This window comes from Colletotrichum orchidophilum, assembly GCF_001831195.1.
Source record: "Colletotrichum orchidophilum strain IMI 309357 chromosome Unknown Scaffold_15.1, whole genome shotgun sequence".
NCBI lineage: Eukaryota > Fungi > Ascomycota > Sordariomycetes > Glomerellales > Glomerellaceae > Colletotrichum > Colletotrichum orchidophilum.
The window spans coordinates 333,659-354,563 of NW_019172971.1; the positions used below are offsets into that span (position 1 = coordinate 333,659).

The 20,905-nt window shown below is 49.8% G+C and overlaps 7 protein-coding genes across 7 annotated transcripts; 3 read left to right on the top strand and 4 right to left on the bottom strand.

Moving 5' to 3' along the window:
* Positions 1-524: 524 nt before the first annotated feature.
* Positions 525-1,068, top strand: CORC01_02665 (uncharacterized protein; the record flags this gene model as incomplete). The annotated part of the gene is made up of 2 exons (XM_022614315.1): positions 525-716; positions 799-1,068. The coding sequence occupies 2 exons, from the start codon at positions 525-527 to the stop codon at positions 1,066-1,068; spliced, it is 462 nt and encodes a 153-aa protein (XP_022479228.1).
* Positions 1,069-1,227: 159 nt separating this feature from the next.
* On the bottom strand, positions 1,228-2,091 carry CORC01_02666 (acetyltransferase; the record flags this gene model as incomplete). Its single annotated transcript, XM_022614316.1, has 1 exon — positions 1,228-2,091. The coding sequence occupies one exon, from the start codon at positions 2,089-2,091 to the stop codon at positions 1,228-1,230; it is 864 nt and encodes a 287-aa protein (XP_022479229.1).
* A 3,097-nt stretch (positions 2,092-5,188) lies between these two features.
* Positions 5,189-6,396, top strand: CORC01_02667 (uncharacterized protein; the record flags this gene model as incomplete). Its single annotated transcript, XM_022614317.1, has 3 exons — positions 5,189-5,320; positions 5,384-5,768; positions 5,828-6,396. The coding sequence occupies 3 exons, from the start codon at positions 5,189-5,191 to the stop codon at positions 6,394-6,396; spliced, it is 1,086 nt and encodes a 361-aa protein (XP_022479230.1).
* Positions 6,397-7,335: 939 nt separating this feature from the next.
* Positions 7,336-7,593, bottom strand: CORC01_02668 (uncharacterized protein; the record flags this gene model as incomplete). Its single annotated transcript, XM_022614318.1, has 1 exon — positions 7,336-7,593. One exon carries the CDS (start codon positions 7,591-7,593, stop codon positions 7,336-7,338), a length of 258 nt encoding a protein of 85 aa, XP_022479231.1.
* A 1,555-nt stretch (positions 7,594-9,148) lies between these two features.
* Positions 9,149-9,691, bottom strand: CORC01_02669 (uncharacterized protein; the record flags this gene model as incomplete). The annotated part of the gene is made up of 2 exons (XM_022614319.1): positions 9,149-9,359; positions 9,441-9,691. The coding sequence occupies 2 exons, from the start codon at positions 9,689-9,691 to the stop codon at positions 9,149-9,151; spliced, it is 462 nt and encodes a 153-aa protein (XP_022479232.1).
* Positions 9,692-11,391: 1,700 nt separating this feature from the next.
* On the bottom strand, positions 11,392-11,691 carry CORC01_02670 (uncharacterized protein; the record flags this gene model as incomplete). The annotated part of the gene is made up of 2 exons (XM_022614320.1): positions 11,392-11,526; positions 11,578-11,691. The coding sequence occupies 2 exons, from the start codon at positions 11,689-11,691 to the stop codon at positions 11,392-11,394; spliced, it is 249 nt and encodes an 82-aa protein (XP_022479233.1).
* A 1,775-nt stretch (positions 11,692-13,466) lies between these two features.
* On the top strand, positions 13,467-14,681 carry CORC01_02671 (uncharacterized protein; the record flags this gene model as incomplete). Its single annotated transcript, XM_022614321.1, has 1 exon — positions 13,467-14,681. One exon carries the CDS (start codon positions 13,467-13,469, stop codon positions 14,679-14,681), a length of 1,215 nt encoding a protein of 404 aa, XP_022479234.1.
* Between the last annotated feature and the right edge of the window lie 6,224 nt (positions 14,682-20,905).

The window sequence follows — 20,905 nt, forward strand, 5'->3', positions numbered from 1 at the left end:
ACGGCAGTATGGTCGAATAATGATCCGACCACCCGCTGCGATGCTCCGTTGAATGTGATGAGCAGGGCTGGACGTGTCTCATCTGAGCTTGTAGTCCAGACCGTGGCCACGTACCGCAGATAGCTGAGAGAGGGGGAGTTTAGTGAGTTTATCTCATGAACGCCTACTTATGAGGGGCTCTCAGAGTTTCGCAAGAAATGGCTGAGAAAATTCCAAATTAAGCCAGAGCGCGTCCTGCGTTGTCCGTCCCATGATTGATCGTGAGCTCACGACTGGCCCGGAGGACATTCGCCGGATGTCGTGACCTAGTGAACCATGACGTCACTGCCGCGGCCCCCCATAGTAACTCGTTCTTCCTGCATGTGAGCTATCGAGCTGCCTTGTCTTATAAACACCACCGAGTCCTTATGCTGGACATCGTCACATCACAGACACGAGCAACCAGAAAGGATTAAATAATCCAACTACAAAACGACGTCGCGGCTCATCATCTGAAAAAGGCATCACCGACTGAATTAGAGAATATGGCGTTCCCGACGAATATGCTGGGCATTCTCATCGCCATCGTCAGCATCTTTGCGCTCGTCCACTCGGCGGACTCGATTCCCAGACTGCTCAAGTACGAGGAAAAGGGCAAGAAGGCGGCAGAGTGGAGCCGGACGGCAGAGAAGCAGCTGTGGGAAATCAGATACACCGTCGGAACAGGCTTTGTCGGCGTAAGTCCCAGCCCCACGGCAAACTTCAGGTCTCTCTCTCTCACTCTTCATTCATGATATACTGACATGCACACCTCTTCAGTGCCTTGTATCCGCCATCGGCGGCATCGCCTTCTCCCTCGTGGTGCCCCGCGGCCTGGGCATCTTCACCGTCGGCTTCCCCATCATGCTCGCGGCGGGACTGACGTACGGGCACCAGTACATGCGCCAGTTTTGGGCGTCGAAGCCCAAGGTGCCCCTGATGAAGGATTTCAACGAGGCTATTTCGGACTCGATGATGGTGCAGGATATGATGAACCCGTTGGCTGGCGCGTGGGGTCTCATGACATTTTGCAAGCTTGTCGGGTTGTAGACGAGCTCCGCGTGTGTTCACGGGATGAGTGTGAATGAATGGACTGCACCTCGCGGGGCTATTGTAGTTATTTGTTTCTTCAGGCCAATTTGGGCCCTTGGCATAATGCATCAATCACAGCGTGGCGTCGTTCATTCTGCCTCAAATTTTTTTTTTGTTTCATGCCTTGGCATCTCTTCTCATGTACACCCATGAATACCTCCCCCACGACTCCTTACTCCCCGTGACGTGCTCCAACTCACCACCGGGCCTTCTCCCCTCTGCAAACTCATCCAGGTCGGCCTCCAGCCTCCCAACCTCGTAGAATCCCTGCTTCTCAAACGCGGGCTGCCCGCCCATGGACGATTGGACCCAGCAGTACACCCCCGGTTCGCGATCCGCTTGGTCCGTTCCCCACTTCATCATGCGTGAGCCGATGCCGCGGGCCTGATGGTCCGGGTGGACGACGTATGTGCAGAGGAACCTACACTTGCACCCTTCGGGCATGAACCTCTTCACCCAATACTCCATCGACGCATTCGTCAACGCGCCGAGGTCGTCCACCGTTTTACTCTTCTTCTCGTCGCCGCCGCCGCCGGGTCGTGATCCCGTGAAGAAAGTATCGGCGCGGGGCTCCTCGTCGGGTCCGGCGAGGGGCAGGTCCGTATCGCCGGCGAAACCCCTCCTCACCCACCCCACCCAACCCACCAGCTTCGGCGTCCCGTCGCTTGTTGCTGTTGTTGTTGTGGTCGTCGTCGTCGTCGCTTCCTCGGCGACAATGACGTCGACTTTGGGGTGATTGATCCACGATGCCAGAGCCTCTTGCATGCCCCGGGGAAAATCGTCGTCGCCGCGGATAGAGGCTTTGAGCTGGGTGTGCGAGTCGGCTTGGAAGGCTGCGTCGGAAATGGAGGCGAGGGCGGGTATGTCGTCGTGTGTTGCGGGGCGGAGTGTCACGTCGGCTTGTGCGGGACGGTCTGCCGTGGCCGTTACGGCGGCGGTGGTGGAGGTGGTGGATGCCATGACTTTAGGAGCTTGTCGCATTGGTTGATGGGATGACAGACGCACACCGGGAGCGGCGGCGGGTTGGAAGGGCTTGGCTTTCCGGGGTTTCCTGACAGGTGGACGTGACGTGCGGTTTTTCCAGACCGAACGGTAAAAGGGGGTGGGGATGATGGACGGGGAGGGCCGGTCAAGGTTGCTTTATTTGCTTTGGTATTGCATACTTTGACGGATTGCTGTAAGCTGGGCAACCCCGAGTAAGCTGACCGGGTGACTCAAGCGGGGAAGATGGCCGGCATTCCCGATACGGATGGTGGGAAACGGGGCGGATCGGAGTGTGCGCCGGCGCATTTTTCCTGGCTGTAACAGGAAGGACGGAAGGACGGAAGGATGGATTTTTTTTCTCTTAGTGCGACGGGTTTACAAGTGCCCTTGAAAGCCTCCCCAGGGACTCTAGAAGGGTGATGAGAAATCTCGACCCACCTACGCCCAAATTGCTTGCTTCGTCTTAAAACATTACATCTTCTTGTGAAAGACCCTCTGCAGTCTAGGTATGTTCTTCAGAAAGGGGCATAGGATCACGTGTTTAGCAGATATGAGGAAAATGGTATAAGCCTATAAACACGTATATAAGTCACGAGTTCTTACCGCGTAGTATTAGAGACCACTTATTGACCTGCTTGGCATCGACAGTTGTATTTTCGTCTCTTGCGAGTCGATGCACTGTAATAAAATATTTCTGCGCTCCAATAAACCACGAGTGTAAAGCACTCAACGTGGAGGTTTTGATCGCCAGCCAGCATCAAGTTCGATTCCTTCAAGGGCGCTGAGTCTCGACGCAGAGAGTCTTTATGACGAGCCAGGGAGCATCCGTGCCGAGCGCATGATAGTTCTAAGGGCTGCTGGACTACGCAGGTGTCGACGTTTTTTGGATTTATTCTTTTTTCAAGTCGCTGTTGAAATTCCGCTCACGTGCAGAGGCTAATGCAGGCAGGGCATGTTCACAACGTGAATGTCCTCGACGGGCGTCGCTCGTTCAAGGCTTGAAGCGTCATTTCCGACGCAAAAGATGTTATTGGACAATCCAACGCAACCATGGGAACGTCATGACATTACGGCACTCTTGTCATGACCGTCTTCCGTCGTATTCGGGTCCAGAAAGCAACACTCTTGTCACCTGCCTGAGATACGGTGGCCAAGGCTCCAGACAAGATTCTATCATTTGAAATCTTGAGCTGCACAAGGTTGTTTGAGGTGTCTGTAATAAGTGGGAGACATTCGTATGCCTTGTAGAGGATATGATGTAGGGGCAGTTTGCAGATCATGTCGCGTTGAAGAGTTCACCGTCAGTTATGTGGGGAACTCCGTTTTTGTGTCCCCTTGAGGAAAGCATCATGTTTTTTTTTGGCCCCAATGTCACAAGCAGATGTTGCACAGTCTCCCTCGGTAGTTAATCCAGTGAATGTATGTAACGGGAGTGAGACGATGTGTAGTGAAGTTGTGGTGTGGGCTTGCTGATCAACCTCATAACTTCGTCATCAAAACCAGTTCATAGACAAGTTAGACCACCATCACCACAAGCCAGTCTTCCTGGATCAAGGAATACCAGAGTATGATATTATCTGTTGCAAAAGACTGTCTCAAAGAGTCGTTTGGGACAACTCCCAAAACATCAAGCTGAGAAAGTTGGCTGCGCTTGGCTGATGGACGGACCTATACAGGATACATCCAACCGGCATCTAGTCGACCTTGGTCAATTCCTTGATTTATTTGCAATTGATTAAGCTGAAAATATCTTCTCGCACAACCCTTTCACTATATCATGTGCCTTGTGTCGAAACTGTACCTATCGTCATTTCGAGGGGAGGTGGATGCACCTTGAATCACTATGATACAGTGGCGATAACATGGGCCAAAATTGTATGGAGACTCCACAAAGGACAAAACTCCCAGAGCGGTTACGAGTGCCGAAAACAACATGATTACTGCAAAAGTGTGGCATTACGACAAAATAGGTGAGTGCATCCTCGATTGCGGTCGGTCATTGGTGGTGGATATTCATGATTCCAGACGATCATGGCAGAATCTTTAAAACCAGCAAACTTGAGGCCAAGGTTCTCTCCCCCTTCTAGACCATCATGTCAGCGACAGTTCCAGAAACTCCTTGGATCTTCGTTCGGCAACATTTGCCGTAAAGAGGTGGGAGGATAGCCACGGGAAGACGTGCATCCTTTAAAGGCTTAACGGTAATGCTCCTGCTGAAAACCGACGTTGAAATACGGCAGCATTTTACCTTTGTAATGCGGGCAGCGCAGGACCACCCTAAGGCAAGATCTGCAACTAGACCAGCGCTTCCAGTATCCAGCACGTCCTTCGGCTCCATCCTGCAATACGGGTACGAACACGTCGGGAGGAGTGCTTCGACCACGTTGAACGACTTGGGGGGGCTAGACAAGGGGGGCTAGTGTTCTGTAGAGTCTGGCAGACAGCCCAATCCCGGTCTCGCCAAGCGAGAAGCGCACACGTTATATGCTATGCCGCTTGTCGCAAGCTTGGACATTGTGATATGCATAGCAGAACGTTGCTGATAACTTTCTACGAGAGCCAACCAATTCATCAGACGTTAATGCGACTGCCCCGGCGCGGGCATGACGTTAGTTTCTCATCAAATGCCCGTTGCGGTAAGACCCTCGTCGCGGCGACAAGCCGCAACCCTGGAACTCCCAGACAACTCAGCGCGCCGTTGGAACCACCACCTGCGCAGAATGCGAAAAGAAATCTGGGACCCTCACTGAGCCGTTGGCCCTGCAATATTTGGTCGCGGGTAAGCCTTCCACGACCGGTTATTTACCATTGAGGCTTTCAAGATTCATCCCAGCGTTTCATCCCAATATGCTTGCTTGCCGGGACGTTTAATGACGTACTGACAGGTCCCGCGATCGAAAGTTTTTTGATGCCCGTGGAGAGCATATTAAAGGTGAGAAGGGGCCCGGGTACTGCTATGATCTTTGGGAGGTTTGGAAAGAGATCATAAAGTTCTTTGACTTCCTGTGGACAAGCCCACTTCTAATGTCAATCTAAACACCTCAACTCTTAAAACACTATAATTCTGAAATCGAAAATCAACTACTAACTCACAATGCTCGGCATCGGAGGCCGACTGTCTTCTATCATTCCCATTATTGCCTCGGCCGTCGCCGTCGCACTCTCCATTGTCCTGCTTGCAGCTGGGACAAGCACAAGCAATGGAGGGAACAACTACTGGTTGTCGGTAAGTTTCGGTCGGCGCCGCGCGCTGTCTAAAGGAATAGTCGCTAATATATTCCACCCGTAGCTAAACACATCGCACATCGGACAAGACATTATCCAGATCAAGGCTGCCAACAACACCAACGGCGGTAATGGAAACGGAAATGGCGGCGGCAGCCTCATCCCCGGCGTCCCGGGCCTTCCTGCACCACCCAACGATCCGACCGGCATCACGCAGGGCATCGGCAACGCTCTGGGAGGCCTGCTTGGCAATTTGACAAACGCCATCGGCGACGGTGTCCAGGATATTCAGGGCCAGCTCGTGGGCAACTTGACTCACCTGTTGGGCATCAAGGACAACTACCGCCTCTACTTGACAAAGATGTGCGAAGCGACCTATGCGGACGACAATGACCCCAAGAGCAAAGTCACGGTCAACAACTGCGAGAGCTACGATAGCAAGGGATCTGGTATGTTTAACTCTAGTGCGATGCTGGGCGGAGGATCATGTGCTAATGCAACGCTACAGGCCTGCGCAATATCACCCGCTCGATCCCGTCGTCCTTTGTCGTCGGCACCGCCAACGTCTCCGTCCCCCTCGTGGCAGCCATGGCAGGGACCCTTGACCAAATCGTCGATCTCGCCACCGGCGGCGCAAAAGCCATGACGGCCCTCCTCGCCATCGGCACCGTGTCCACCGGCATCGTCCTCCTCGCCACGCTCCCCATCCTCATTGTCGGCTTCCTCCGCATCCTCGTCCTGGTCTCGCTCGTCTTCTCCCTCCTCGCCTCCTTCGTCCTACCCACCTTCGCTGTCGTCACGACGGCGATCATCTACGGCGGCAAGAGTATGCTGAATAAGTCCATAGCTGCCTTTGGCATGCAGATCCAGACGGGTGGTTCTTTCGTGGCCATGTCGTGGGTTGCGGCGGTCGCATCGATGGCCGCGGCTACGTACTGGTTCATGGTTTGGTTCGTGAGCTTCAGACGTACGGCGTTCAGCAGACGGAAGCGTACAGAGAGCGAGATTGGTAACTGGCGGGGCATCTTCCGTGAGGTGAAGGGTGACATTCGCACGTGGGAGGGAGGCGAGAAATGAGTGAGGTAACAACCATTTTGTCGGCTGCAGTCTTCATTAGGCGTGCTTTTCCCTTTTTTTATTAGGTTACATGGTTGAACAGCACATAACCGAAAAGGTGGAGGATATGTTGACTTTGCTGCATTAGTAATTAGGACGTGTTCCCAGCTACCATTGAATACACATGATACCAATTCGACCATGTTCCACAGCCCCGAGTATAGACGAGGAAAATATGACATTGCCAAGACCCAGTATTTTATAAGCCCAAGGGCATCCGCCGGACAGGAATCGTCACTCGCCATAACATGAACAAAGGCTGGGAAAAACTCGGCATCTGAAATCCCGCTTGGGGGTTTGCTGGATTTGATGTACAACCCAACGACGACTTTTATGCATGGCGTTGGAAGTGGCAGCAACATAATGGCGAAAACTCCTTGGCTCATCACCATAACTGGGAAGAGGACTTAATCAAACGTATGCTGCTCCTACGAAGGAACTTGCATTGCGGCGAGCGCGTGTCCGTTGAGCCGCAGCCTTCACTTGTACAAGATGTCACGGCTTCCCCGGCCGAGTCATGTCTTTCCTCCAGGCCTTGGTTCATATTTGAGCTTGAAGTAACCGAAAAGAAACCACGAGCCAATCGTGTATCCCTCAGAGAAGTGCAAAAGTTGGCTCTAATTTCAGGCGTGGGACAGGTCATTGAGCGGTGGAAAGAGCCGTGGACTGGCATGATGATTACGCCGGAGAGGGAGACTGATTTCCTCTCTAGAGCCTGAAGACCTCACGCCCATACGAACATGGATGACTTTGATTCGCTGGACGCTACGATCATGGATTTTGTTTCTCTTGCGAGAAGTCTGGCGGGAAGTATTCAGGAGCTGGTTAGCCAACTCTGGGCCCGTAAGCTTCTAAATAATAGCATTGCCAAGGAACTCGCGTCGCGGTAGGATTCATGTCCTATAGAGCGATCATGGCAGCGGCAAACTCATCCCTGTTGATCTTATTCTTAGCTAAGGTCTTGACCAAGTCCTGGACAGCCTCAAGAAAGTGGAGGGAGTCGTGGACTTCCGGATTGGCGTTGACGGTGGACCTTCCCTTGAGCTTGATAACGGATTTCTTTGGGGTAGTGAAACGTCCCTCGGCGGTGCGATTGGGATTGCCCATGGTGACGGTCGGGGTTTTGGTGAGGAAATCGTTGGTCTCTTTGCACACCATCGGAGCTCGATGAGCTGGAGACTAACGAACTCCTATGGCGCGAACAGCTGGAGAACTATTGGGCCGTCGCAGGGGGCATGGAAAGAACGTCTGCATTTCATGGTCAGATGCCAGAAAGTCACAGTCACGATCACCACTTGGACCCTATGCCTATTGTGCGGTCAGCTTCAACCGGGGCTCTTGGCTCGAGGAATGAAGCACCGGAAGAGGCAGACAACAGAACGGAACTCTCTGCACATGCGATGGGACAGAGATCTCCGGGGCCACGAGAACGTACTATGAGCCATCCACCACAGACGGCATGACGCGGACGCCAGGGCCAATCGCGAAACGAGATGAATGTCGCCCACAATCATGACCGGCCCTCCCCAGCACCTCGGCGTAGGGCCAGGGTAGCTGGCACGAAACGTGCCGCCGATTCAATGCCTACGGAAGCAACAACAAACAAGAGATTCAAAGGCCGGGACGTTTTGCTTGCTGACCAGCTTGCATTATCGGAAATCGGAGATTTAGCCAACGAAGAAGAGCTCTGCGCCGCCACTGGCACGACCGCTACCCAAGAGAGAGACGGTGGCTATGCCCAAGCGAGGCGGGGGTTCCCGAAAAAGGAGGCATCGAAACCCTGCTCCAGCGGAGAGGGTCGTTACAGATCAGCCGAGGCGAGGACGAGGACGACCCAGCAAGAAAGTGTCGAGACCTGACATATTGCAATAGAGTCTAAGTACCTGAGAGAGGACGGGGACGGCCGAGACAGGACGATGCGGCTATCATGCGTTATACTGTTGCGAAGCAGAGATGAATGAGGACTTATGAATGAGCACAGGACTGGAGTCAAGGGTGACAACAGAGCGGAACATGGCTCAAGATGGAATTACTGATTCCCATTCTGGTGATTCGATGGATGGGAATTCATTTCAGGAAAGCGGGAGAGATACAATGTTTGCGCTGCAAAAAGAGACTCTGAGACACAGGGGTTCTTACTTCAATACAGTATTTAGATTATGAGAATACCGGTTGCTCTCTTGTTTCTCTCCCCCTCGGCTCATCTTGCCCAATCTAAGCTTGCAACAAGTATTATTTTACACGCCTATAGGCAGCAATGCTAGGGCATGAAGCTGGGCCAAGTTGAGGCCAGTGCTCCTAGACACTGAAGTGAGCGGCCAATTTGTCATTCCACGATTGATGGTAATTATATTTGCTGGAGGAATGGTACTACAACCCAAACCGTGTTGAATGACCAGTGAAAATTGTCGCGAAAGACGATTCCCGTCATCGCGAGCAACATCAACGTCGGCAACTTTTTGTCACGAAAAAAACGGCAAGAACGATTTCTTGAGATACAGGACGAGTCTTTTACACATTTAAAGAGTGTAATTGTATTTTTCCACGAATTACACGACCCCGAAAAGTAACGACTGTTACGCTGCATGAGTTACAAATGTAGACCATTCTGTCATACCCAACTCAATCCATATTTGGACCGTTTATATCCACCATAACAATAGGCAGCTAAACAACACAACTGTGTCTCTGGATACTTGAAGACTTGAAGAAACTAGCAGCCAGAGACATAGTTGATGGTGGTAAGACATCCGTCGCCCCAGTGCTTGGAGCCACAGACCCTGCAGCCGTTGCTCCGGATATCCTGGTAATCGTACCACATCTGGTTGCCGGTGCGAGCACAGCCAGACTTTCCCTGGATGAAGACACCGCATCCATAGCCCCCAAAGACGCTGGAGCAAGCTCCCGTTTGCGGTCTTCCACTCCTACTCGCGAGAAACATTAGTCTTTGTGTACTCAATCAAACAGATTGTGTGGTGGGTAAAGCCACAAAGGGGAAAACTTACCCCGGAGCGCCGTAGTTGACGTCGTTGTTGCGGATGAGCTTGTTGTTCACTGCATCGTCGCACGCAGCGACTTTCAGAGAAGAGCAGAGGGAGCTTCCCTTGCAGTCGTACGTGTCGCGCTTGTCTAGCACGCTACGGGGAACGGGGGATATGTCCCTGGCGAAGTCGTGGTCGTGCGAGTGCTCGTCGGGGATCGCCACGGCTGAGCAACTTGCTACAAGAGCTGAGATGAAGAAGAGGCTGATACGCATTTTGGTGTTTGAGAGCGTGTTTACACTTGGTACTAGAGAAGCGAGATGATGTGAAAGGAAGCCCAAGGTCTCTGTGAGATTCATGGGGCTCTTATAGATTTCTCTTCCCACCATCAATACGTAGGTACAAGATATTCATCAAGTCTAGACTATTGTAACCCCGCTTCCAAGATAGAACAGCTGCCTGGCTATCAGAAGGAGCGAAGCACTCGCCAGCGGCATTTGACGAGAGTGAAACACATCAGTCAGAAGGAGGAACTTTTGATGCGGCGCCGGCTCCCGGCAAGACTTCCGAAACCCAGCCTATAGGCGCTTGAGTTGTTTATGGCCACCGACGACACCTCGGTTAGCTCGGTCTGCAGTCTGCTGGCAATTTGCTGCCCTAGCTTCGGCGCATTGCTTTTGTCCAAGAGTAAGACTCAACAAGTATGACAACATCTTAAGAGCCTGCTTTCAGTTGCTACCTATCACTGTGAGTTACAGAGGAGTGAACAGGTAAGCAACATGTAGGTACTGGGTGCATGCAGCATGCAGCATGCAGGGTTGACAAAGTGAAGAAAGCTTGGATCTAGTTGACCGGGCGATTTGTAGAGACGAGTGGACAGTCACCATGCAAGTCGGTTGCAACCGATTGGATCGGTTTATTTTACAAATGCTTAGCTCAACACCAAACTCGGCCCGATCCCGTGGTGGATGGGGATAGAATTGTCATTCGTAGTTCAACGAGGAGCTTTTACCTCAAGCTGCTTAGTCCAAAGCTTCTCCATCCGTCTGCAGGGAGAGCCCGCGGCTGCTGCCTAACCCCGCTCAACCGGGAAACATGTCAATACAACATGAGGGGGATGTGATCTTTCAAAGGAATGCTCCATATCACAAAGCTTGACTCAACGTGTCTATTTTGCCGTGTATTGATGCCTTGGTCTATCCATCAGACGTTTGGAAAAATCGGCAAGTATATGCTAATTATCATCAACCAAGACATGGCAAGGGTCTAGTTGTTACCATGAAAGGCTATCTCCAAGGGACATCTCCTGAAGGGTCCGTCTATTTCCGAAAATCAACAGGGGAGAAATCCTTCGATCCTTTCATAGCCATAATTACAACGCTGTGACAAGAACTCCCAATTCAGGTTTGAACCTGGTTGTGAGACTGATAGTCAACTAAAAAGTCTGGTAGGCCTGATCTTTGCAGTGTTAGTGGTCACCAACCCCTCTTTTGCCAGACTACCTAGTTGCCGTCTAAGCGGTTAAGACAAGGTTATAGCAAGTTGTGACCCACACACCTACTGATCCACTGTGGCGTTCAGACTAGTGAAGCTTCTTGCGGAGGTAGCATTGCAGCTCAGCCAGTGAGCGACCTGCTCAGACACAGCGTGGACCGACTTACAGAAGCGCGGGCAGAGGGAGCGATACGAGCTTATGGTAATGTGACCTTCCCAATAGTTCTTAGTCCATTAGCCGCCGATGACATTGGCCTCATTTGCCGTTGGCCCATCAAGTTGAATAACGTGTAAATGCATAGGTAACTATGTTGTCATCCGTCTGAAACAATGGTTGACCATGGCTGAGGTCAGCCAATGTATGACTGCATTTCAGCTCATGTTTCCGATAATTTCTTTCATTTGCAAAGAATACTGGACTACAAGTACCATCTCTAGGGAGGAACAAGTCATCTGTTCCACGCAATTCTACATGACGGGCTCATGGGGCACAGTAACGTCTTCCCTTCGTCTGGGTTCCCGCAGGCAGGCATTCAAAGTGGCCATTAGGATCCTGAGACAAAACCGTGATGTCTCGAACGAAGATGTACGGGTCATAGACATTTGCATTGCACGACTAAACAATGTTAGTTCGCTACTAAGTCATGGGATAAACTGCCACACTCACATAGTAGCTGTAAAGGTTAATTGCCTCGTAGCCTCCGTTCCCCGCAGTGCCAGCGTTGCAGGTCACAAGCCTTGCATTCGCAGTCGCGGCAAAAAGAAGAGTGGTGAGTCTCATGGTGATTATTTTATGGGAATAGCTAAGATTCGCTTGTGATCTTTCGTTTGTCGGGTAAAAGCTGTTTGAAGCAAATATCTCCTGACCTCAACACGAGAGCGTCGCTGCATTCAATGCTTTCCCGACTGTTAGTGACTTATAGCTGCGGAAATTTATCGTCGCATCAGAACGATAAGCTCGACTTCTCGGCATTTGGTCATGGTTTGATATTACGGAGACGACTAAAGCATATTACATTTGGTCAACAAGCGTTTCTTATACCTTTATGGCTGGTAAAAAAGGCAGAACAACTAAAACCGGATGATGTGGGGGATTTTAAATAAGCATGCTGAAGCACAGAAAGAATACATGGCAAGGCTGACGAGGATGGCATTACGTGGCGCTATCGCCATCGCAGTCATTGTTTGTGTCTTGAGACCATGTGGGCTCTGGGGGGTGTTGTACCAGAAGTGTGCTTCCGGATGAGTGCCCATCCCGTGCCAGGGCACTCAATAACTAGCTAGGGTGAGGAGATATAAGCCTTTTGTACTTCAATTTGCAATATCGACTCGTTCGGCTAAGCGGAACGCGAAAGCGAGCCCTTCTTGACCTCGGAGTCGTCGAGGCTGCACGGAGTCCTCAAACAGTGTGTTTTGTTAACTATAAAGATGTTTTCAGCCAAAAATGTTTAACATAGCAAAACAAAAATTTATTAAAAAAATTATATTTTAAACGGCACGTCAGGGGGTATTTTGGTCTATAAAGTAGACCTGTGTACTAATACCGTTGACCAAGTGATATTCCTTGTCTTTTCTTGGCAGACTAGCAGAAGCTTTTGAACGGCACCTCCGTAGTATATGTCCCTGATCCCGTTCTGACCCTGTTTTAGCAGGCCAGGCACCTGATAATCATCCACTTGCGTAATAGCACCTGGAAACTTAGAATATCCTCTGAAGCTTTCTGCCGCAATCACAAGTCTCTTTATGTGTTAATAGATTTAATAATTGCTTGAATTAGTGAAGGACAGTGTATTGAATGTCGCCCACAGGGACAGCCTTTTAAAATGACTAAGCCTACCACGCGGTTTGCAAAAAACCAAGCATACCTTACAAATACTACTAGTAAAGACTAATATTTTTTTGACTATCAAACCTTTCACCTTAGAATTGAAAGCATTCTTTAAAAGAGAAGCTATATACATTTCAGAACTTCTGATTAATTGCAAGGTTTTTGAAACAAGTTTAATTATATTTCAGCGTTGAGGACTCGGGGGAACATCTACTGCACTATTAAGGTGTGCGTGTTGTTTTTTGGAAACAGCGTACCTACCTACAAGCTACCCCGCGCAGGCAAAACATTCTCTCACTGAGGCTGACGAATGAGTGAGACAGTCAGCTGACGATTTCCAAGAAAAATGACATGCTTGGAACAGGGCGAGCTGCGTCGAAGGACGCACTTCTTACCTGATTGGTGAGGCTGAGTGGTCGCCAATGGTCGGCGATCTTTAGGGTCGTCGATCTCCCGACACAGCCGACAATCGCCGTCTTCTGACTGTGATTATTGGCTAATTTTTGAATCCGAATTAGGCAACACTAAGTATAAGACTTGATTCTGCCTTGAGAGTCGCCACATTCTTACTGCCGGGCGGTAGGGCTGACAGGCGCGATATTGGTAGAGGCCTACGGTTTACCCCCAAATTAAAGTGCGTTCATCTCGGCTTTGAACCCGAACTTTTCTCTCTTTCCAAATGATAACTTGAAACTGCATATTCTTATTCGTGCTTACTTTAATTCAAAATGTTTGACGGCACGAAAGGGTGTTCTTCCATCGACCACGCGGGCTCACTCGTGACGCTTTGCAATACCGAAAGCTATCAATCCATCTGCGTCGACGACCACAATGGAAACATCAACTGCAACATGACAATGGGCAGCACAACCTGCATCGACGGAGATCTTCCGCACTTCTTCTTATCCTACGGTTCCATCGCATGGCTTAGTAATATCATTGGCTTTTACACCTGGCTCTGCATCATGTCCGGCAATACACCCCTGAATCCGAACCGGAAACTCAAACACAAGACACTCGTCTGTCTCGGAAGCCTCGCATATGCCATCTTCTTGGTAGCCAACGCGGTCACTAAGGTCCCCAAGATGAAGAACGGAAATCTCAAACTCATTGCGACTGGACACGTCGTTATTACAGTCATTGCGCAGGGAGCCGTTCTTTGTCTGATGAAGAGGAACGCTATTGATGATACGGAGGACAGGAAGAACAAGGAAGAAGGTCAAGCCGATAAAGATGAACTCATCGCAACTGTGCCAACAGCCGCTAAGGACAGTGCTGCCCCTCGTCCCTCGGCAGAGTCCGCACCGTCAACCACTTCAACAAGCACAGCTGTACCAACGCAAGAAAAGACTGGCTTCTTGAAAAGCTTCACAAGCAAAATCACAGGAGTACAGACAACCAAAGAAGTCTCGGCAACTGGAGATACCGGCACAGACACTCCAGAGAAGGAGAATACAGCAGCAGAGGGACTCGCGAGTATGGTGACGGGCCTCGAACCCTTGTCACTCGGCCATCAGATCATGTTGATTGGTGCCGTCCGTATTGTACAGCGCATCTTTGTTGACCGAACGAACAACGAAACCAAGCAGCAGCGCGAAACCTGGGACTCTTCCATTCTCTTCAATGTTGTTTACGGCTTGATTCTCATCATCAACGTCGTCGGCATCCTCAAGTATCTTTCCCAGAGTTCCACGAAGTCTCAGGACGAAGAAAACGTTAACAGCCAGGAAAGAGAGAAGAGGCGCGCCGCTGAAGCAAAGAAAGCGAGGGCAACAGCTTTCTTTGCTGCAGGAATGTTGGCTGGGCTTGCCAGCGACTGGTGTCAATCTCTCGTTCCTCCTGCAGTTGCCATGGACAACCACGGCCTCGGACATCTCGGAAAAATATCGAATCTCAGTCTTGTTGTCTTGATTTCGTCAAAATTGTTTGTGTTTGCTTGCTAGTGCGTGCGCGAGCGACCAGATTATCATAGGAATAATGGAAGAACGAGACACACTTTTACATCTGAATGGAACGGTAGCAGTATGAAAATGGATTGCCTGTTCTTGATTTCAATAATGACTGAACGGCGTATTGGTGAAGCTAGCCGAAATAAGCGATAGCAGAAGGTAAAACATGAACGCGTGTGAAGATCTCCTTGATACATACACGTGATGGGTCACCCGTGCGATAGCACTGACAAAGTCTACTTCCTCAACCGCTTTTCCTATGTTTCAGAAGGGTTCTAGGGAACAGAATAGATCCTTTTGGAACTGGGTGAGTTGCGGCTGCTGTAAGTAATCACAGGTCATCGAAAATCAATTGATGGTATGAGTAGTTCGAGTTTCAGAAACGACACTCCAGCACTTAGCGATGCCTTTTCTGATCCCCTCGTCGATGAAGAATTGGAAATCCTGACCGAGGCGAATTTGCTCGAGATCTAGGTTTTGCTACAGTCAAGTTGCCTGAGTTCACATACTCTATAGGTTATTGTCATTCTTGGAGCATTGCCAGGCGCAGTACTTGCCCACGTTTACATCACGCATGGCCAGCATACTAAGATACCTGGGGATATATAGGCATGCCTCGATCGATAAGGTATGCTGAGGTTGAGAGAAAAGCGAGATCATGGGGGCGGGGGGTTAGATTCAATTGTTGGCCATTTTCAAACGTGGGCAAACCGGGGCAGAAAACGGATGAATGTTCGTAGATTCGGCTGCTGGCTTGTTGGTGTAACTTGTCAACTAAGCACAACGATATTTGCTTAATTGGGCATTCTCACCGATTCGACTATCTCATCCCCAACACCCAATAATAACCCTACTCACTTCAGCTTTTATCCTGTTGTTCATTCGATGAGACTGGCCTGGACTCGGCCAATGAATTGTTCATCCCCTCCTAACGCATTCAGTCATCTGCAACGGCTCTTGTTGATCTTTTGTTAATAGTGCGCCCTGGTGAGTTGTATTCAGGGATAAAAGTGTTTGTGTCGACTCTATGCGGTTCTGTAGAGTGGCGAAGCTTTCCACAACTCGCGCCAACGCTGTCTTGCCTTGGTAATCTTTTTGGGATATGCTATCGGGAAATTGAGGTGCTAAAACCTGGAACATGGCAGGATTGTATTGTATAGATGTTAAGGTAGATGTAGGTCATTTTCGCTATTCGTATTGCGGTGGTGGAGATGTGTTTCAATGCCGTCTTGCTGCAGTAAGAACTCGACAACGCCGACATGGCCAGCTAAGACAGCTTCTCCAATCGACTGGTGGATTCGATGGGTAAAGCTTCGTGGCTGATGCTAAGGCTCGCGCAGTAGCTCCCTCCTGAGATCCAGGCTGTGCTGAGCGATCCCCATCAAGCGTTCGATGATCGGCAGGCAGCCTTGACTGGCAGCTACGTAGAGGAGTTAATTGCCCCACCCCCCTCCGACCAAGATGTCGGGGATATAGTTGATGATATCAAATACAGCATCCCAATCCTGACAAATTTTGTGGGTGGAGAAGCGCCAGGGGTCGATTATGTGGCGGAAAAAGTCAAGATTCTGGAGATGGCGTCCAATTCCACGTCCGAACAACAACATTCGAAGTTTGCATACATCGCCCCATTGAAAACCTGGTCGACAGCAAGCAAAGCTGTGTTGGACAAATATTCGGGAGACCCAAAATCGGATACATCGAGTACCTTCAGCAGCATCTCTTCCGATCCATAGAGTGATGTAATGCTCGGTGGGTCGTATAGGCTGCCGTCAAATTCAAATCTTGCTTGAAGCCCATAGTCCAATCGACTGTTCTGGCTGGTTCAGTTGTGCAACCTGGTCGAGTTGGCCTGGCATAACTTTTTATCGTAGGAAATCTTGGTTATGTTGAATTTGTACTCTTTCTTCGCATGTCCAGATAGATGCATGGGAATGTGTGGATATCTCAGCTTGACAGCGCTAACCCCATTGTGTATGACACAACATACACTGTTGTTTGTCTGACTCAAATATCATTTCCGGCGCTGGTTCGAGGATTAATTCGCTGCTGCTTTGATGCGGATGGGCGGCCTGGCTGCTGGACTGATCGGCACTTTCACACACTTTTTGATCGTGCCGATTTATGTTGCTGCGGCTTTGTGGGTGGGGATTTGTTGGACTGCTGACTTTCGCTTTGCCTTTCGAAGCCCATGGATACGATGCGATATAATTACTATGCGACGGAAAGGGTTATACGTAAAAGGGGGAAGACGTAAATGCGTGCTAAAAGAATCGTATGCCGGAACAGGACTGGTAAAAGGTGAAGTGGACATTGCTAGTGTCAGCTAATAAAGCTGAAAGCATCGTTCGCTCTATTAGGAAATCTAGTTGATCTTTATTAAATATCCAAAAAAATAACAGCGTGGTTGTTATCAAACTCAGGCAACTGTTGACGTTCATGGTCACATAGAGGGTGATGGTCAGGTTCTTGCAGAGGCGAATGCTAACATGTATGATTCTGGTGACGGCCATATTGATGATTGGAACGGCAATGTGAATAGTTCTAGTTTCATCTCCATGTCATCGTCTTGCGAATGGGTTCTTGATTTTACAGATCCCCGACGCACGAGGCAATTTCCCAGGTATTTCTTTACTTTTTCCGTAGTCCTCATCAACATCGGAACCAATCTGGTTGCTTCAATCGAGATGAATCTGCGAACGACTTGGCAATGAGGACAGCAGAGCCGCTAGCCAAAGAATGATTTAATTTGACATGAATACAGGCAGAATTATGGACATGCTGATCATTCATGCTGTTATTGTTAAATATCGTCGCTATTAAATATTGTTTCGCCAGATTTCCACTACTGAGAAATCTTGCTTCGTCGAAGGCTAAGAGGATTCTGTCCCGCGACATATGTACGGTTACAACGGTTGGATGCGCACCTACGCCTGCGGCGTCGTTGGATGGAAAGAGATAGTACAAGATCTTTCACGCAAGGCTTCTCGGGCTTGTTTGTCAGTCTTATATGCGCGGTAGTCTGGCTCGGATGTACCCTGCAAGAGGGCAGCTGTTAAACATGTGCTCAGCCCGAATATTTCAAAAGCAACTATTGGAAAGCAGTCATCTGGATCGAAGCACAGTATGGTTGTCAAAAGACTAGAAGACCTTTCAAGAGACGAGATTTTGATACAGTTGCGCAAAGAACAGCGACGGAAAGGCTGTCTGGTTTGCTGCGAAAGATTGTCTGCACATCTTTAGATGGGCTACGGGCAGAATGTTGCTGACAAGGTAAATATTGGACCAGAACGCGTCGGTGTCCCAAAGCATCGTAGGGCGAGGGAATCGGCTAATCGTATCAGAAAGAGTGGAGAGGGAAAAAAGCCTCGGTGATTTCAAAGTTCTGGTAAATTGACGGTTTGCGGAGACTGGCCCTCACGCTTTGGAGTCCGCGAGACGTAGGAAACTCTGGAGAATAAGACTGGTTGAGACGTTTGTTACCAGCCATTTTTTCGCATCTGCAAATTACATCGCGTCTGTGGCATGACTGCGCTTGACGCCTCCATCGAGCGTGCTTCCGGAGATGCAATTTCCTGGACTGTGCTCTCTATTGCTTCATGACGATGCGGTCAGACATTTTCAGATCTTGTCTTCATTTATCCCAAATTTCACCGGAAGAGCTGGTCCCAAAACAATTATAGTAGCCGTTGTAGCCGTCTCCCGGCACTGCAAGGTTTGTTGACTCGGACAAAATTGACGTTGTCCAAATGCTTTCTGACAGTCGATCCATTGAACCCAAAAGCACCGATCAACCTCGGGCTTGGTATCGACATCATTTTCCAATATCATCAGATCTCCATCAGCCGTAATATCCGTAATAGCAAGACCCGGCCGCGATATCCGAAATATGAGGCCAAAATCACGATGTTCACCGCGAAGGGGTCTTTAGCACTGGGCAACGTGGCAATAACATGGGATTATAAACATTGAACATGAACCGGAAGCATGATTGTCGTCCCCGGTGGGTTGAAACCACAGACAAAGCATTGGGCGAATCGGAACTGCTCTTGGATCACGACCAAGCACTGGGCGATTTCAGCCTCTCTTTCTATACGCTCGGCCTCGATCAAGGCACCGACCTCCGAAGAATGGTTGGCTAGAGTACCACAATCGGCTTATTCTTCCCGGCTTTCCATGGCAAAGTGACGTCAAATTGAAGATCGGGGTCAGGTCCGCCGCACAAGTCAGTTGGTGTATCACACATCAGATGAGACCAGGCACACACTACACCGCAGATTTTGCCTTTGCAGTGAGACTCCCGTGTGACGGTCCTTTTCTCGTTGCCCTGACACTTTTTTTTTTTTTTTGAAAGCCTCCCGAAAACTTTTCGATCCTCACTCCCTACCTAATTCATGCCAAGAAATGGTCTCATTTTCGCAAAGTCGCATTGAGCAGGGCGAGTCATTGACACAGCGGTCATCTGAGAGACGGAGGGAGCACCTCGACGAACAATACCAACTGTAACATCATCATTTGCACAGCATTGGCACCCGTCATGCATTGAAAATTGAAAAGAAACAAACCGATTATTTCCGCCCCCATCATCTCATTCACGTTTACGCAGCCTGGACTCAGCTTGACAGTGATTGCCGTTGGCCACCATGGACGACTTGTCATATTTTGTTTGGAATCAGCCGTTTGGGCGAGCCTGGTTCTTGGCAGTAATAGCAGTGAAGTCGAGAAAAAAGTTGGCAGAGGAGAATTCTATGTGTTTTCCGTTGGCGTTTGGTTCACATGGTAGCCTCGTGCCTCACACTGTCCAACGAGCCGGAGAATCCACACTTGGACATGGAGCAGATTTTCCTCGGCCCGACAATCTAAGCAATTCGTGAGGCTGACGATATTCCACGGGAAATAGATATTCATTCTCACAATTTCTTCGGGGCTAAAGCTTGTTAGATCGCCCTATTCTGGTCGTTTCTCCGTCCTGCCCCTCATCATCAAACGCGCGGGAGACTTGATGTTCACCTCCACATGACCAGCTCCACAGGAGCTATTCTGGACCATATTTAGTACGCTCCTGATCCAGTATTTGTAGTCTTGATTATAAAGCAAGTTGCCAATGGGAGGGAAGTCCCGTCTTTAGCCAAGAGACGGAAGTGGGAAGATGGTATTAGCTTGCTTTGAAGAAGCTTTAGACGTCACCAAATGACAGCTCTTTGGCCTCCACATACCTAGTAAGCTGCAGATCTCTTGGCAGTGGGGTATGTATGGTCTATCGTAGTTTCCGGTTGCTTGGCATCCGACGTCGCAGACATCGGGATGGCTACTCTGGTCGATCTATCATCTATACCATACACTGAGGCATGCCCAAGAAATGCAACGCGTGCTAACTCGCGGGCAGCTCCGGACGCAATTTCGTAAATCATTTTTTGTACTCACCTATGTCTGAGCTGTTGTATTCGTGAATCAAGAGTTCCGACTTCCGAATCCAGACCGAGAATCCCAGCCCAAGTGAGACTCTCTCAGACAGACATAGAACCGCACAGAGAAGGCAAATGGCAGCCCCTAACTAAGTCTCGCAGGTGCAACCGCCAAAACGCTTGGTATGTGTTAGCTGTGTTAAGAACTCCGAAGCTTAGCGCAAATGCTTCTTACGCGGAGACCCTGTTCGAGCCCATTGCTTTAGAAAGAGTGTCCGGGCCATTTCTGTAGCAAAAGCTTCCCCAAGGGCAAGAATACACGGGTTATCTGCGTGGGGTCTTGGACCTTGATCGCTGACATCTGCACTGCTCCCCCCAGCATCCCTGACACGCTCGTGCTCTTGTTCCATTTGAGCCTAGTCTCATCTGCCGCGGAAGCAGGGAAGCGGGTAATGTTGTCTAGTGCCCGCCGCATCGTATGTCTGATCACGATGTCAGGTCCCGTGAAGAAAGGGCCACCTCAACGCCTCTGAGTAGCCCAACTTTCAGTATTCATCTGACGTGCGGCGTTTTGAGCTTCATTAGAATTCCCGTTCACGACAACAACCTAAACCCTTTTAATAGCCGTGACTGAATTTCTTCGTAGGTTTCGTAGTACGGCCTCAAGAGCTTTCCTGCTCACAGGAAACATTTAACAGTGTCTCAGGATATGCACATGGGGGCAGTTCATCTTCAAGTTCCAACGATCTGTTGCCGTCAAGTCACCACCAGATGAGAAATCGGAGACCACCAACCCCCATTTATTTGTCGAAC